The sequence below is a fragment of the Sciurus vulgaris genome (genome assembly GCF_902686455.1).
Source record: "Sciurus vulgaris genome assembly, chromosome: 3".
Lineage (NCBI taxonomy): Eukaryota > Metazoa > Chordata > Mammalia > Rodentia > Sciuridae > Sciurus > Sciurus vulgaris.
In genome coordinates this window covers 150,329,446-150,346,361 of record NC_136463.1, presented here as the reverse complement: position 1 = coordinate 150,346,361, position 16,916 = coordinate 150,329,446, and the positions used below count along the sequence as shown (strand labels likewise).

General features: G+C 37.6%; 1 protein-coding gene across 1 annotated transcript in view; it reads left to right on the top strand.

Moving 5' to 3' along the window:
• Positions 1 to 654: 654 nt before the first annotated feature.
• The window catches only part of SF3B1 (splicing factor 3b subunit 1), a gene marked incomplete at its 5' end in the record, with an annotated part of 42,152 nt that continues 25,890 nt past the window's right edge, over positions 655 to 16,916 (top strand). The window contains 5 exon segments of the mRNA XM_079135351.1: positions 655 to 675; positions 677 to 782; positions 13,478 to 13,644; positions 14,814 to 14,918; positions 15,221 to 15,335. Of these exon segments, the coding sequence (XP_078991477.1) occupies positions 655 to 675; positions 677 to 782; positions 13,478 to 13,644; positions 14,814 to 14,918; positions 15,221 to 15,335 (514 nt within the window).

The window sequence follows — 16,916 nt, the reverse complement described above, 5'->3', positions numbered from 1 at the left end:
TTGTGTGTGTGCGATGCTAGGGAATTGAACCGGGGCTCTCTACCACTGAGCTCCATTCCAGCCCTTTTTACTTTCATTTTGACACAGGATCTCAGTAAGTTGCTGGGGTTGCCCTCCAACTCGGGATCCTCCTGCCTCAGCCTCCCGGAGTGACTGGGATTACAGGCATATGCCACACCCCCCGGTTGTTTTAATGGACTATTGGTGATGTTCAACAATGCTTGGGTCAAACGTAAACAAAACACCTACTCATATGGCAATTATTGAAAGAAAAATGAACCTGAATTATAGTGTAGAGGATGAGACTGTTATCACTGTCTCATCGCTGAGAACTGCAACACCTGAGACGTGCTAGAGGCAGTTTTTCTCCAGCCACAAGACGCTTTCCGGGGAATTTAGAGAAAGGGGATTGTGGTCTCTTACAATCCTGAAATTGTAGTGTTTCGTACAGGGTCTGATCTTACTTGCCCCAAGGAACCCAGAACAAAGCTACTTAAAGCCCTTACTGCCTACCCGGTGCTTTTCTAGGGTCTTAACCAAAGCCGCCACCCGGCCGAGCCCTGGCTCCTCCCACACCCACAATGCACTTCGCGGTTCTATTAGGTGGCTGCTCTTATCACGTGTCGCCCGATGGAGCGCGTTCCCGCTTGGCGCATGCGCAGAGAGCAGTCGCCTGCTATTTTTCTCCGTGGCGGCGGCGGCGAGCGGAAGTTCTGGGGAGCGCCAGTTCCGTCTGTGTGTTCGAGTGGACAAAATGGCGAAGATCGCCAAGACTCACGAAGGTAAGCCGTGTTTCCCTCTTTACGGGCCTTCACCGCCGCCAGCGTGCTAAGACCCTGCCTTTCTAGGCTTCTGCTCTTCCTGTAGTTTCATTAATAGGGGGCCGGTCCCGCGCTTCAGGGTCTGGGCCGACTCTTTGGCGTCAGTGGTGCAGGCCACTGCCCCGCGTAATGGCGTCCTACTCGTACACCCCCGACTGGCGCTTTGTTCCGTGTTTGGATGCTGCTGCTTCAGAGTTGCTTCTCTTTTCTGACCGGAGGTCCTCGATTCGGCGGCTTGCTAAGGAGGATTCCAGGACAAGGGATCGGGGAAACGGGCGTGGGAGGAAAGTCTCTTTCGCCTCTCGACACTGTCGTCGGCTTCGTTTGTGCATCTGAGAGCCAGACAAGCCCTGAAATACGGCAGCCGCTTTTCCGGCTGTACTGAATCGCGTTTGGTTAAAACGAGGCCCGTTACTCCTAGCCCCGGTAATAGGTATCTTCAGGCGTCTAGGTTACAGTATTATTTTCTTGCACGAAAAGATCTGGACGTAAAATCTGATAGTTTCCTCCCTTAATCACGTCTAGTATAGTATTTTTATTTTTCTTCGGAGGGTGATTATTGGAGGTGCAGGCAGAAGAGGAAAAGGCATATTACGTTTGTTAAGACCGAAGATTTCAAGATAGTCGTTTTGTGACATTCAAAATCAGGAAAATGTTGGGAATAAACTGGAGTTCGTGACGGGGTATTCAGAAAAGACAGGAAACGGGGCATGGAAAGTTGGAACAGCGTTTCTTGATATCTGACTCAGAATCCAAAACTTGCACTGAACACAAGGCTAACGAGAAAGAGATGCTTATTTTACTCGTCCTTCCTAGGTGTGTGGTATTAGTCTGTGAGTGTAACAGACTGAGGCCTTCAAAATTTTCATTCTGATGGGGGAAGTAGACGTGTATATATTCTAATTCTTTTATGAGGCCAAATAAATGCATAAAAGAAGTCAAACAACATGTTCTGGGTAACGGAGTAATTAATTTATGGTCAGTTATTTCACAGGAGGTGACGTGTCCCCGGTCTAAAAGGATCAATCAGATTTAAATTAGGGGAGGATATCCGAGCCTAAGAGAACATCTTGTAACAAGGCAGTGAGTCGTGAAAGGTGTGCTTGCGTAGTCTGCTGTGGCAAGAAAAGAGGGTGCAAGGAGGAAATTAGATGAATTTGGAAAGATTGGTTAGGATCAGAAGTTGAATGGCTTTGAATAGTTGGGACACCCTGAGGAACTGATAATCCAAAACTTTTTAAACTCACAAGTGTTCTTAAGCCTTATTCATTTGTCTTTAGATCATTTTGACATATCTTTTGCAAATAATTAGAAAATAGAAAGATATTGCTATTTTTGTTCATTTGGGAGTAGATTTTGAGTTTTGATTACTTATTGATTTCTTAACTGTAACATACCCTTGGTCAGGAAAATCAAAGAGAGTTAGTAGTTTCCCTACATTTTAGAAACCCAGCTAAAAGCCTTGGTGGATTGCATTTTTTGGCCAAAATTGCCATTTTATTTGGAACTATTAGTGCAAAAGAAGATATTGGAAGATTTGGTTTTAGTATCTGAGTACTGTTTGCAAGCAAGATATTGTCCATTACTTTGGGGTATAGGCCAGAGTGGTACGTTTTTAGAAGTGCGGACCATGTTTACCTGACTTCTTGCTCCTTTTGTCTTGGCATTTTCCTGGAGAACTGTAGTTTTTCCTGGACTGTTTTTATTTGTTAGGCCACTTCTGATGGCCTTTTTTCTTTTTTCTTTTTTTTTTTTTTTTTTAAGGTTGTGCTACTGTATGTCCTAGTATAAATCTTTTTTTCTACTTAGTAGTCTGTTTTAAGATTTTTTTTCTTCTGTTTTGAGATTGCATACATAATGTCCTGATATCCCCAGTACTTGGTATACACTCAAATAATCAACCTTTTTTTTTTTTTTTTTTTTACATCCTGGGGAGTGAACCTATGGGCATTCTACCACTGAGCTACACCCACAGCCAGAAAGAGGACATTTAAATTTATCTTTGGTAGGCTTTGCTGTATCTCTTTGGCTTAGATAGATTAGAACCTAACTTATTTATGTACTGGGAAACTCCTGAACTGAAAGGGAGAAATGTTGGGTTAGCATCAAAGTTTTTGTAGGCTTTGAACACTGCAAGGTTTGATTTTTGGCTTTCTAAACACTACAAAATAAAATGCCCTCCTCCCCTCACATAACAAATTGTTCCTTTATTTAGGAAATTCACCTGTTGTGGGGTGAAGGATGAATTAAAGAAAGGCAAAGCAGCCATTCTTATACTATTGGATTATTTGAGAGGAGGATTCAGATTTGAAGCTCAGTAGAGCAATTTTTAAAATTGTGTAATACTTAATTTTTCTTCGGAGTTCATCGTGTTGCTTTTTTAAGTTAAAAAAGATTCTCTAATCTTTGCATCCTAAATAATGTTTCTGGTAAAGACATTTCTTTGTTGTACCTTACTAGTATATTTTTAAAGTAATGGCTGCATCAGTTGCTTGTGCTTGCATCATGAGAGGTCAGTAATAACTGTTTTCAGACAATTTTAGGTTATGTTGTACTTTATGGTTTGTTTTTTTTTTTCTTTTTTGTGTTACTGGGGATTGCACAGGGCCTTGTGCATGTGAGGCAAGCACTCTATCAACTGAGTTATATCCCTAGCCCCTATATATGGTTCTTTTCATAGGCTATTCCCATCATTGGGCCAAACCAGAAACTAATTTTCTTTTTTACTGTCATAGCTGTTTTTGTTTTAAGTACCTGGGATTGAACACAGGGGTGCTTAACCACTAAGCCACTTTCCCAGCCCTTTTTATTTTTTATTTTGAGACATGATCTCTCTAACTTACTGAGGCTGGCCTTGTATTTGCCATCCTCCTGCTCAGCTGGGATACAGGTGTTTGCCACTGTGCCCAGCTTGTCATAGCCTTTTCATATATTTCTGATAGGATTGACCCTCACATCCTCTTTAATCATTTGATTATTTTTTACCCTGGTCAGGGTGGTTTATATTTTCTAGTATTGAAAGATAAAAAGAGCTAGACTTATTCAAATCAAATCTTTTGGGTGGTTTCTGCATGTTAAATTGTGTTAAGTGTATACAGTTGGGCTGGATATGTAGCTGTGGTAGAGTGGTTTACCTAGCATGAATATATGGTGCTGGGATCAAGTCCCAGCATTGCCCCCCCCCCCCCCCAATATTATGTGCATCTAGCAGTTCTTGAGCTACTGCTGAGTTTTACAAATGAGAAAACCCCACAGTGATCTGTTTTGGAAGGGGAAAGATGGTTTAACAAAAAACTCCATGTATTGGCTTGTTTTTACCATTAATTCCTAGAATTGGAAAATTTGGGATATCACCAAGCTGAAAAAGTTTCTTCCTTAATTCTTTGCTTGAGGAATGACTGGAATAAGTAGTTTTATTATTCTGAACCTTACTGTGATTTTTGTTTTCCTTTATTTAGTTGTCTTGGTTACAGATCTGCTGTGAATGTTGCTAGTGAAAATAAAAAGAAAGTTAAATTTGCTTATAGGTTTAGAAGAGATTTTTTTTCTCTTGTAGAACTAATTGTTTAGAATTGATTTTTTCAGTGTTTTCTATAATGCAGAGTGAAATAATTTGTACTATAGTTGTCATATTTGGGTTTTGTTTAATGAAAAGCCTGAGAATTGGGTTGCAGAATATGTTTCCTGTTTTGGGGGAGGTGTCTTTTAAAAGTCACATATTTGAGGGGCTGGGGATATAGCTCAGTTGGCAGAGTGCTTGCCTCTCAAGCACAAGGCCCTGGGTTCAATTCCCAGCCCTGCAAAAACAAAACAAAAGTCTCATATTTGAAACTGGGTGTGGGGTACACACCTGTAATCCCAGCAGCTCCAGAGGCTGAGGCAGGAGGATTGCAAGTTCAAGGTCAACCTGGGCAATTTAGCAAAACCCTATCTCACAATAAAAATTTCTTTAGAGTCAAGGATGTAGTTCAGTGGTGAGTGCCTCTGGGTTCAATTCCCAGTCCCACTCTCCTCCTCAAAAGTCTCATGTTTGGGAAAAACTTGGTCACCAGTTGTTTCTGACTAGATGAAAATAGATTTCACTTATAGAGGGACTCTTAAAAATTTAAATTTAACATCTGAGAGCTGTCTTATGACACGTAATGAACAGCAAATCATACATCAGAAAAAATCCAGCCTGGTACAATGGCACCCATCTGTAATCACAGGTACTTGGGAATCTGAGGGAGGATGATCACAAGTTCAAGGTCAGTCTGGACAATTTGGGGGAGACCCTGTCTCAAAATAAAAAGGACTTGGGGTGTAGCTAAGTGGTAGAGTGCTCTGGGTTTAATTTCTAGTACGGCAAAACAGTAGAAGGAATGAATGAATAACTATCCAAATTAAAAATGAGCAATGAAGACGCATCAAGGAGGAAGAAATTCTATATGCTGGACATATCTGAGACATAGAAGAAAAGGCACAGGAGGGGAAACTGGAATTGTTGGGGAGCAGTTAAACAGGTGTATCAGATGTGACCTTATATCATTGGCATACATTTTTATCTTAGTTTCAGTCTTAGAGCTTAGATCTTTAGGACTTAGTTTTAAAATACAAACAGGTTTTCAGTGATATCTTTGAATGTCAGATGATTCCTAGATAAAATATTAGGTGTTTATGTCATAAAGTTTTTATAATTTTAATATCACTTTTTTGAGACTGGGAAGTCTTTTGTTTTTAAAGTGTGGTTCTGGAGATTCAATCTAGGACCTTTTCATGCTAGGCAATTGCTGTACTTCTGATCTATAGTCTCAACCTAGGAAACCTAGTTTTGAACCAATTGAAAAGTCAAATATGCTAGGTCCCCCAAATTATCCATACGCACATTAATGCTGTTAATTAGCATCTGTCTTTACCTTTTAGCAGAGGATTTATTTTCTAATAGTTGAAAGTATGCCAGAATCAGAAACCTCCCAAAAAGTGGGGGTGGGGGTGGGGGTGGGGTTCAGAAAAGTTGGTACATTTAAGATTTAGTATATTATGTAAAAGCTGAAAAAGTCTATTTATCTATCTATCTATTTATTTATTTTTGGCGGCGCTGGGGATTGAACCCAGGGCCTGTGCTTGCAAGGCAAGCACTACCAACTGAGCTATCTCCCCAGCCCCTCTATTTATGTTTAACAGAGGACTCCATTTCAGAGAAGAGAGAACTTTTTAGTTTTTGATGTATGGGGTCAGAGGCCTTGGTTTCAGGATAATACAGGAGAAATCCAAAAAAGGAAGAGCTGAACTTAAGAAAGATATGCTAAAGAAAGGGGGAAAAATATTTAAACAGCAAACATAAGAAAAAGTACAGAGAATTATGAAATTAACTCCCATGTCCTTCCCAGAATTTTAGATTTAGGGCCACTTTTGTTTAATATATCCACTAGTCATTTCCACCCATTTTTAAAATAACTGGTCCTTTCCACCCATTTAAAAAATACAATATAATTTTAATTTTTAATATATTTTTATTGGTGCATTATAATTACACATAATAGTGGGATTTCTTGTTACATTCCACCCATTATTAATTTTTTAAATAATTTTTTTTAAAGTTGTAGATGGACACAGTATATCTATTTTTATGTGGTACTGAGGATTGCATGGGAGGCCCTACCACTGAGCTACAGCCTCAGTCCTCCACCCATTATTTTGAAGCAAATCCTAGACATCATTTCAAGTATGACTATTTCAATATGTGTTTCTAAAATGTGAAAACTTAAAAAATTAATGCCATTATTATACCTAAAATTAATGACAAAATAACCGGTTAGTGTTCAGTTTTGCTTATTGTCTTATAAACATTTTTTCTGTTTAAATCAGAAAAAAAACCAGCGAAGCCTGTGTATCTCTTATTAAATCTTTTTCAGTCCATAGGTCCTTCCCCCATCCTTTTTTTTTTTCCTTGCAATTGATTTGTTACAACACCTTTGTCCAGTGTTTTGCTAGTAAGAGCAATAAAAACACCCAGATTTTGCTCTTAGGTTCCCACCACTACTACTTCATTCAAGATGTCAGGGGACTACAAAACAAAGGAAACACCAAGAAAATTACTGGTTCTAGGAATGAGCACAGTTTTCAAATCATACTTCAGGTTTATTTTGCACTAGCCATGGGAAGGAAATTTAACAAAGGGTTTGCTCATTCTGATTTCTCTCCCACTGTAATTAAATGGTTTTTTAACAAGCTTATCTGTTACCCAAAATAGTTTTGTATGTTGTCCAGTGATATTTGTATCTTAAAATCAGAATACCAGTTTGAGACCTTGTTGATTTGTTTTATTTATTTATTTATTATTTATTTATTATTTGTACTGGGGATCGAACCCAAGGGTGCTCAACCTCTGAACTACATCCCCAGGCCTTTTTTTTGGAGGGGGGGGGGTACTAGGGATTGAACCCAAGGAGCTTAATGAGCCTCATCTCCAACCTTTTTATTTTTATTTTGAGATAGGGTCTTACTAAGTTGCTAAGGCTGGCTTTGAGCTTGGGATCCTCCTGCTTGAGCTGCTGGAATTACAGGCATGTGCAACTTACTGTGCCTGGCTCCCTAGGCCTATTTTATTTTATTTTTTGAAACAGGGTCTTGCTAAAGATTCCTAAGCTGGCCTCTAACTTGCAGTCCTCTTTTCTTAGTGTTCCTAGTCACTGTGATTACAGAGATGCACCACCTTGCCAACTAGAAGAAAGACTTTATTCTTGACAGTTTACACTCATGCCTTTAGCATGCCTCTTGCGGGTTCTTTGGTGAATACAGATCTCATATTCTTGACTGTTACTTTGATCTCTTGTCTAAGACTTTTTTTTTTTTTGGTACTGGGGATCAAACCCAGGGGATTGAACCCAGGGGTGCTTAACCACTGAGCCACATCCCCAGCCCTTTTTTTATATTTTAGAGACCTCACTGAGTTGCTGAGTACCTTGTGAAGTTGCTGAGGTGACCTCCTGCCTCAGCCTCCTTAGCTACTGGGATTATAGGTGTGTACCAAGCACCTGGCTTGTCTTAAGACATTTTTAAAAAACTGCACCCAGACTGTGACAACTCAGAATTTGAAGGACTACCCATAACTTTTTATGATTTCAGAATTACGAGCCAAGAGTTCTATATATCCTTGTCCTCCATTTGTATGTTTTATTGAAGATGGATGAGGGGAGGATTGGGGCAGGGACTAGAAATGATATCAGGTGTTTAGAAATCAATGTTAAATATTTCTGCTCCCTTAAGCCCCCATTTCATTTTTTTTTTAATTTTTTTTTTTTTTTAAGTTGTAGATGGACACAGTACCTTTATTTTATTCTTATGTAGTGCTGAGGATTGAACCCAGGGCCTCACACATGCTAGGCAAGCCCTCTGCCACTGAGCCACATCCCCAGCCCTTAAGCTCCCCTTTTTAACATCATTTTACAGTGGAATTTTAATAATCTTCACTTGTCCCAGCTTCTTTTCATCTTGTTCCCTTAATCTCTTTTCTCCCCTCCTCTCCATTTCATCTTTCAAAATTCTTCCTTTGTTATGCTGAGTACTTCAGCTTTTGTCTTCTTTTAATCTTGTGTATGTAATCGTACCAAAAGGCCTTTTTAAGTTTCTTATAAGGTTAAACATTTACTTGGTACAGAACCCAGCAATGCCATTCCTTAGGTATTTACACAGGTGATGATAAAACCCATGTTCACACAAACCTGTGCACAAATATTTATAGCAATATTAATTGTAATCACTACAGACTGCAAACAAATGCACCTTTGCTAGAGGATAAACACTGATATAATGGAATACTACTTATTAATAAAAAGGCACATTTTTTTTTTTTCTTTTGCAGTGATGGAGATAAAACCCAAGGCTTTGTGCATGGCTAGGCAAGCACTCTGCCACTGAGCTATGTCCTCAGCCCCAGTCACAAATTATTGATATATACAGTAATATGGTTATTGGCATGTTCATGGATTCAGATGGGTTAGAGTGCTAGCTCTTGGCAGTTGTTATTTATGTGTGGCCACTAAGAAGTCCATATCTCTTCTTGCCCAGTCACTTAGTAAAGTCTCCACCATTTTTTTGTCTTCACATACAAATGTATTGAATTATAGGAACCCTAAGGGAATGGATTTAGTCTGGAACAGTGAATTTATTTATTCTGGTCCAAAATTGAAGTAGGGAGAGATAAGCATTTTCATATTTAAGAAAGTACAGAAATAATTACATACCAGTAGCTGTAATTTAGTGTTGGTGTTGAAAATACGGAGTTAAAGGCAATTTTTATTTTTTATTTTTTGCCTATCCCAGAAATGTTCATAAAATTTGAAGTGGAATTTTACAAGCCTTTGCTGGCGTGGGTGGGGGAGAGAACAGAGAAATTTGGTAAATTACTCTTAATGACTTTTTTTTTTTTGGTAGTACTGGGCATTGAACCCAGGGCTGTTTTACCACTGAGCTATATCCCTAGCCTTTTTTATTTTGACATGATCTTTCTAAGTTGCTAAGGCCAGCCTCAGACCCAGGGAAAGTTACCTTTTTTGTTTTGTACTGAGGATTGAACCCCTCTGGGGCTACTATTGAGCTACATCCCCAGCCCTTTTTATTTTTTATTTTGAGGCAAGATTTCACTTAAGTTTCCTGTGATGATCTCAAACTCTTGCCTTAGCCTCCTGAGTTGCTGGAATATCAGGCATGTGTCTCTGTGCCTGGTGGAAAGTTACCTTTTTATTATGAAATATTTTAACTTACAGGAAAATACAGGACAAAACATAATGAACATTGTAACCCATAACTCGGATTTTAATGTCCTGCCATGTTTGCTTTACCTGTTCTCAGTATCTTGAAAGTGAAACCTCAAGCATAAAAGTTAGGGGATTTATGAATGTAATGACATAAACTTGTTTGCTTATAAATATTTGAGTGTGTCATGTTTGATATTTTGGCACATAGTTAATTAAGTAATTACTGAGCTTTCTAGTTTTTAATTATTCTCTTACTTGCCTAACAAGCTGGGATCTGATATCTTAATGCTATGGGTAATAAGATGTGTGTATAAATGTGCAGCAGTTCACAATGCATTAACAAAACTCATTAGTTTTTTTTTCCTACATTTTATTCATAGTTCCAAGCAAAGACAGAAAACAATGCCTGAATTTCATATAAACATTTACCTTCATAGCCTGAAGAAATTTAGTAATGAACTCCTCTTACAATTAATTAACTACAAACAGCTGCCTAGCTCCAGAACACTTAGGGCTAAGAAATTTTGTTACTAAATTTTGATTGAGTAGGACTCATGTCATGATTCACATGGATTTTGTACACACACTTATTTGGTATTTTATGAACCTTTGTAATTAAAAAACTGTTGCTTATCATCAAGTACATAAAATAAACAGGTAAAATTCAAAAGATGAAGGTAGTTTCCGAAGGAATATATTATCCAAATGACAGGGACTAGTTACTGAAAACTTAAAACACTGAGCTATATTCCCAACCCTAAAATTATATTTTAAATTGGAGATTTGGTAAGGGTGGGCTGGGGCTGGAAATGGAGGGGTTGGAGGGCCAAGTAAAATAGTTTCCTGGGTGTTTGTTAATTAGTGATTCTGGGCTCTTAGGTTGAAAGTTCTGTCTGAATGTATATCAGGTCTAGGACACCACCGTTTTAACTTGTGTACCAAGTTGTTTTGATTTAGGTGTTCAAATTACACTGATGCTGTGGAGAAGGGAATGCAGGCTGTTTGGCTGCCTTGGTTCACCCATTCGTGTCTTCTGCCTGAATCTTCATGGAGGCAGCATTTTCAGTCATTAAAAACAAAAGCAAAACAAAAAAACCCCAACCCATTTAGTTAAAAGTAGCATATGCATGTTGCAGGAGTGGGTGTGGAGGCCTCAGACACTCCAGAAAGGGAAAAAATGAGTACGTCAACACTCACCCTTTAGCCAGTTTTCTAACCAGAGTGGTTTTGTTTCTGTTCCTTTGGGAATAAAAAAGTGCCACAAATGGGTATGAGGCAAATGTGGATTAAAATTTTCTTTAAATTTTTTGTTTTTAAATTTGCTGTTGGGCATTGAATCCAAAGCTTTGCATATGCTAAGTGCTTGCTCCACTACTGACCCACACGGCCAATCTCCAAACTTTTTTTTTAATAAAAACTTTAAACAAATAAAAGTAGAGATAATAGCAAAAGGAACTATCGACCTAAATGAGGATAGTTCTGGCTGCCTATCGTTTTAATGGTTTTGAGAGATGAGATATAGGAAAAAAGTAATACCAGTGGAGATGATGATATGACACACTGTTAAGAATTTTGAGATCTCATTAAAAAACAAACCAGAGTTGTTTGGCAGACTGAATTCCTTAGAACTGCTCCTGCTCCTTTTCTTAAGGGGGAAATGTGGCCTAGCTGTGCTTCAGACTACATAAAGTTGTTCCGTTTTCTTCTTTATGCAACAACCATCTTAAGGTTGTTAAGGATCATCCTTGTGATCCTGCTGCCTCAGCCTCCTTAGTAATTGGGATTACAGGAATCTACTACTCTTCCTGTGCCTGGCTTAGTGTCTTGTTCTTGATTGGATCATGGCTTTGAAACAACAGCAACACCTCCTGTAATCATGAATGTTACTAGGGCATTTGGGGAGATTAGAAATGAATGCTGTTATGTAGGAGAGTGTCCTAAACATGGAAATACATGCAAAGTCTTTAAGGGTGAAGTATCTGCAACTTGATTTAAATGGTTTAAGAAAATTACATATATATACATATTTGCTTTATCTCATACAGAAACAATTGATGAGTAATAGATGGAAGAGTGTATGTGGGTGTTTATACTATTTTTATTTAACTTTGTAGTTTTGAAAATTGTCAGAATTTAAAATTGGGGGGTGGGGGTAAGGGTATAGCTCAACAGTAGATTGCTTACCTGTTATGTACAAGACCCTGGTTTTGATTCCCAGCACTGAAATGAATAAATAAAAATTGGTGGAAGTTTGGAAAGCAATTGAGAAAAATTAATGCTTCATTCACTAGCTGTGTTTTTTGTTTTTGAGTTTTTTGTTTTGTGGTGCTGGGGATCAAATCCAGGGCCTTGCTTATGCTAGGCAAGTGTTCTAGCACTGAGCTACACCCTTTGTCCCAGATGTGTATCTTCTAAATATCAGACCTATGGCTAGAACATAGTTTTTAAAGGATCAGATATAGCAAGAGTTAATTCATTTATTGAGTACTTCAGAATTTGTGTTCATTATCTCATTTAATCCTTAAAAGTTTTTTATGTTGTAGAAAACTATACTCATAGATGAATTATTAATTAGTAGAGAGAGCCATTATTTGAAGGGAGACATTTGGATTCTAGAACTTAATTAAATAAACTTCAATCACAAAACTAAGGAGATGGTGATTGCAGCCAAATCATGTAGGGCTATTGTCTTCGTGTTTCTATAACAGTACACCTGAAGCTGGGTATTCTATACAGTAAAGAGGCTTTATTTTAGTTTATAATTTTAGAAGGTAAAGGTTCTGGATTGAATACACCCATCTGTTCAGCCTCTGGTGAAGGCCTTGTGGTTATATCATAAAATGGTGCCTGGCATCATGAGTTATGTTCAAGAGGAAGAGATTGCATGGCAAGACAAGCAAGAGAGAGGGAGGTGCCATAGTCTCAAGTTCTGTCACCTCAGCACTGCCACATTGGAGACCAACCCTCCATTATAAGTACATGATGAATCTTTAGGGGACAAATGATAACCAAACCATAGCAGCCCTGCATTCCATGCTAAAGAATTTGGACTCTTCTGTTATTCACAGTATAGTTCCAGCTGACCAAGACATTACATGAGCGGAGGGAGCTTGTTAGAAATGTAGATACTTGGGTATGACCCAGGCCTCTGCCACATTTAAACAAAATCTGCAAATTAATTTGTTGTATTTCAAGTTTGAGAATAACTCTCCAAAGTACTCTGCTTTGTTAGAGTCTTGCTTTCTTGCTCAGGTTGACCATGAATTTCTGGGCTCAAGTGTCTTTCTCCCTCAGTTTCCCTAGTAGCTAGAGCTATGTGTATACCACTACACTCAGCTCAGTACTATTGTTTTTATATCCTTGGTAATATTGAAATTAAATAATACTGAGTGAGTACTGGGGCTGTAGCTCAGTGGTAAAGCACTTGTATAGTGTGTGGGAGGCCCTGGGTTCTATCCTCAGCCCTTAGAAAAAAGGAGAAAAAGTAAAATCTTGAATGTAGTTCTGGATTCCTTTTCTTTCTTTCTTTCTTTTTTTCGGGGGGCGGGGGTTCTGGGGATTGAACCCAGGGCCTTGTGCTTGCAAGGCAAGCACTCTACTGACTGAGCTGTCTCCCCAGCCCCTGGGTTCCTAATCAATGTGAATAATATCAATTTTTCAGTGAGAAAGGTTTTGAATTCAACAATAATTAATGAATAATTTTGGCAGTCCATTCTTAGGGTGAGAATAATTTGCAGTTGTTGAGATAGTAAACAGCTCTTTGCATTACTCTGTTGCAGTGCGGAGATGTATTGTGTGTATGTACTTGGTAAAATCCTGTTTACCCATTATATGTGGCATTTATTTTAAATGTTTTGCATTGTGTTGATACCTCTTCGGAAAATGAAATTCAGCAAGTTTGTATTTCCTTTCTTATAGATATTGAAGCACAGATTCGAGAAATTCAAGGCAAGAAGGCAGCTCTTGATGAAGCTCAAGGAGTGGGCCTTGATTCCACTGGTTATTATGACCAGGAAATTTATGGTGGAAGTGATAGCAGATTTGCTGGATATGTGACATCAATTGCTGCAACTGAACTTGAAGATGTAAGTTACAGATTGTATAAGAGACAAGCTTCCCCTTCCTTGATTACCTCCCTGCCCCACAGAAAGCAAGAAATATGAATAGTTACAAGCTTTTGAATCTGTTTTCATTATTGTGGAGACTGATATCTTCTTACAAAAATATTATCAGGATGTTTTAAAATGTATTTTATGTAGCTTATATTTTATCCCACCATCCCAAATATACAGATATGGTGAAATTTCTAACCATCCTTTTTTTTTAAATATACATGTTTTTAGTGGTAGATGAACACAATACCTTTGTTTTATTTATCTTTATGTGGTGCCAGTGCCTCACATGTGCTAGGCAAGCACTCTACCACTGAGCTATAACTCCAGCCCTTCCAGCCCTTCTTTTGTGTGATTTTTGTAACAGACAAACTTTATGTATTTAGATGCTCAAACTGTTTATTTTTATGAAGTTCAAGTCACGTTTTACTTTGTTGTTGGAACTTTCTTCTTTTCCTTGAAAGAAATTTAAAAGTACCAAAGGTGGACTAGCATTCTGGGTTCTCATAGTCTAATGGTAAGAGAGAGTAATGACTATATATTCCAGAAACTAAGGGGAAAGTTGTCCTTTTCATTTTTAAGTGAAAAATAAGAAGTGTTAAGATCTTCTTGAGAAGTACCTGGTGTTGCATCTTTTACAATTGAGAATAACACTAGTATGTAAAATTGTACTGTTTAAATATATTAGGGAAGCAAATACATTTAAAATTGTTTCTTACTTGTTTTGTGACCACAAAACAAGGAAATAGGGAAAGTTCTCAAATAAGCTGTTATTTTTTATTTTTGTTATGGGTGAACACAATACCTTTATTTTATTTTTTGGGGGTGCTAAGGATCGAACCCAAGGCCTCACGCATACTAGGCGAGTTCGTTACCACTGAGCCACAACTCCAGCCCATCAAAGAAGCTTTTTGTAGTTGTCAGATTTCTTTTAAAATATTTTTTTAGTTGTTGAAGGACCTTTATTTACTTTTATGGTGCTGAAGATTGAACCTAGTGCCATACACATGCTAGGCAAGCACTCTACCACTGAGCCACAACCCCAGCCACTGTAATTGCCAAATTTGAAATTAAAATTTTATCATGTTAATTTTTAAGTTATTATATTTATTTTTAATGCTTTTTGGGGGGTTTCATTGCAGGATGACGATGACTACTCATCATCTACAAGTTTGCTTGGTCAGAAGAAGCCAGGATATCATGCCCCTGTGGCACTGCTTAATGATATACCACAGTCAACGGAACAGGTGACCTTTTTATTTTTTTAAACCATAGTTTATTCGCCTAAAGAAAAGTGAATGTAAGTTTTTTTGGAAGTCAGTACACTTGCATTAAATTCTGGAAATGTGGAGATCACACACACACACACATACATACACACATACACTTACACATATAATTTCCCTATGCCTTGTTTTTCCATACTAAGATTTATAAAATGATAGAGAATATTTTCTTTCATAAGTAGACATGTATTAAACCTTGTGTTTTATGATATTGTTTGGTTATTTAATGAATTGAGTTTTAAATGAGATTTGCCTCTTTTTAGTATGACCCATTTGCTGAACACCGACCTCCAAAGATCGCAGACCGGGAAGATGAATACAAAAAGCACAGGCGGACCATGATAATTTCCCCAGAGCGTCTTGATCCTTTTGCAGATGGTAATTCTTTCCCACTTTTCTATAAGTATTCAGAAATGTATTTGTATTAAGTTGTCTTTAGCCCTTTGATTTTTTTTGGCATGCTTATGAATTTGCTTTTCTTTTTTAAAATCCCCCTTATTATAGATTTGTGTAGATTTGGTTGAAGTCACAGATGCCATATTCTTCATCTTTATAATGCAAGTTTTCTTTCCAGGTAGAAGGACAAGAAAATAATGAGCCAATGCCATAGAAACGCAAAGGGTTAAAGGTTTTTCTTTTACTTTTGTTTTGGGTACTCTTTTTATACTTTGAACAAATGTGTTTTTCTGCTCAAGATACTTTCATATTATTGAAAGTTTTCATTCCAAATTCTAGAATTTTAGGATTGTTACTTTTGAGAAACTGTTTCTCACACTAGAGCTCCCCCATATTGTTCTGAATATAGTTTTAGTAAATGCACCTACTTTGCTCTAAGCATACCTAAAGTTAAAACAAAAGTATGTATACAAAGACTTTGATATTTTTAATAGTTGGAGTCTGTTTTGCTAATTTTAGTGTGCAAGTCAGCACAAGGGGCATAGTGAGCCTGATGGAAGCTTTCCTCAGGTGAGTTGAGTTTCACAGTCAAAATTAGGTGCCTGTTTCTTAAAATTAGATTTGGCTGCAGGTTTACAAATTAGATTTTCAGCCTGCATGAATTAGTAGGGATATTCTTTTTTTTTTACTTGCATAATTGTAATTGATTTAAACATGTATGTCAGAATTCACAGGCCCATACTAACTGTCCTTAATTTCTTTCCTACAGCAGTACTGCTATATGCCAGTCCTGTCTGCATTCTTAAGGGTGCAGTTCAACACATCCTCTCTAGATTATGGTGAAAAAGTATTCCAAAGGAAGTCTTATCAGAACTAGTGTCAGAAAGAATGACACTGCCAATTGGGCATGATCTTCAGCATAGGAAATGTCTTAGAATTTTATTATTTTATCCTAAATTATGATGCTATACTGCTTGTATAGCTAATTATCACATTTCTGAAGCATAGTGTGCCTCTATGAATCTTGTTGTATACTGTTGGGCTTCTTTAAGATATTTCAAAGTTTGAAAAGCAAATGCTGAAACTTTAACCAAGAGACTAACACATCTCTTTGTACACCACTTTTCTTCTGTGTGCATCATTAAAAACTGGTAGAAGTAATATATTTTAAGTTATGTTTCCAGTTGTAATTTATACTTTCTAATAAAAATTAAAATATGTTTCTGGGTTGAGGAAACTTTTTAAAAACACGAAGCCCTTTTTAGTAACGTGACATCAGAATAAGATTATAGGTGTATTTTTAAAAATCAGATTTTCTAAATAAACTACAAATGTTTTAGAACACTGTATGAAGAACTTGTCTAGTCATAGTTATTTGTAGTCAGGATTTTAACAGCTTGCAACAGGTAATGTTTTGAATATAAATATCTTTCCAAAGTGTTACTAATGGTAAAGAGATAATTTTCTAGGCTTCTATTCTGCTGCTTGAAGTCAGAACTGCTGATGGAGACAAAGGCACGAAAGTGTACGTATTCCGGATTAGCAACCCAGGAACCCATCACT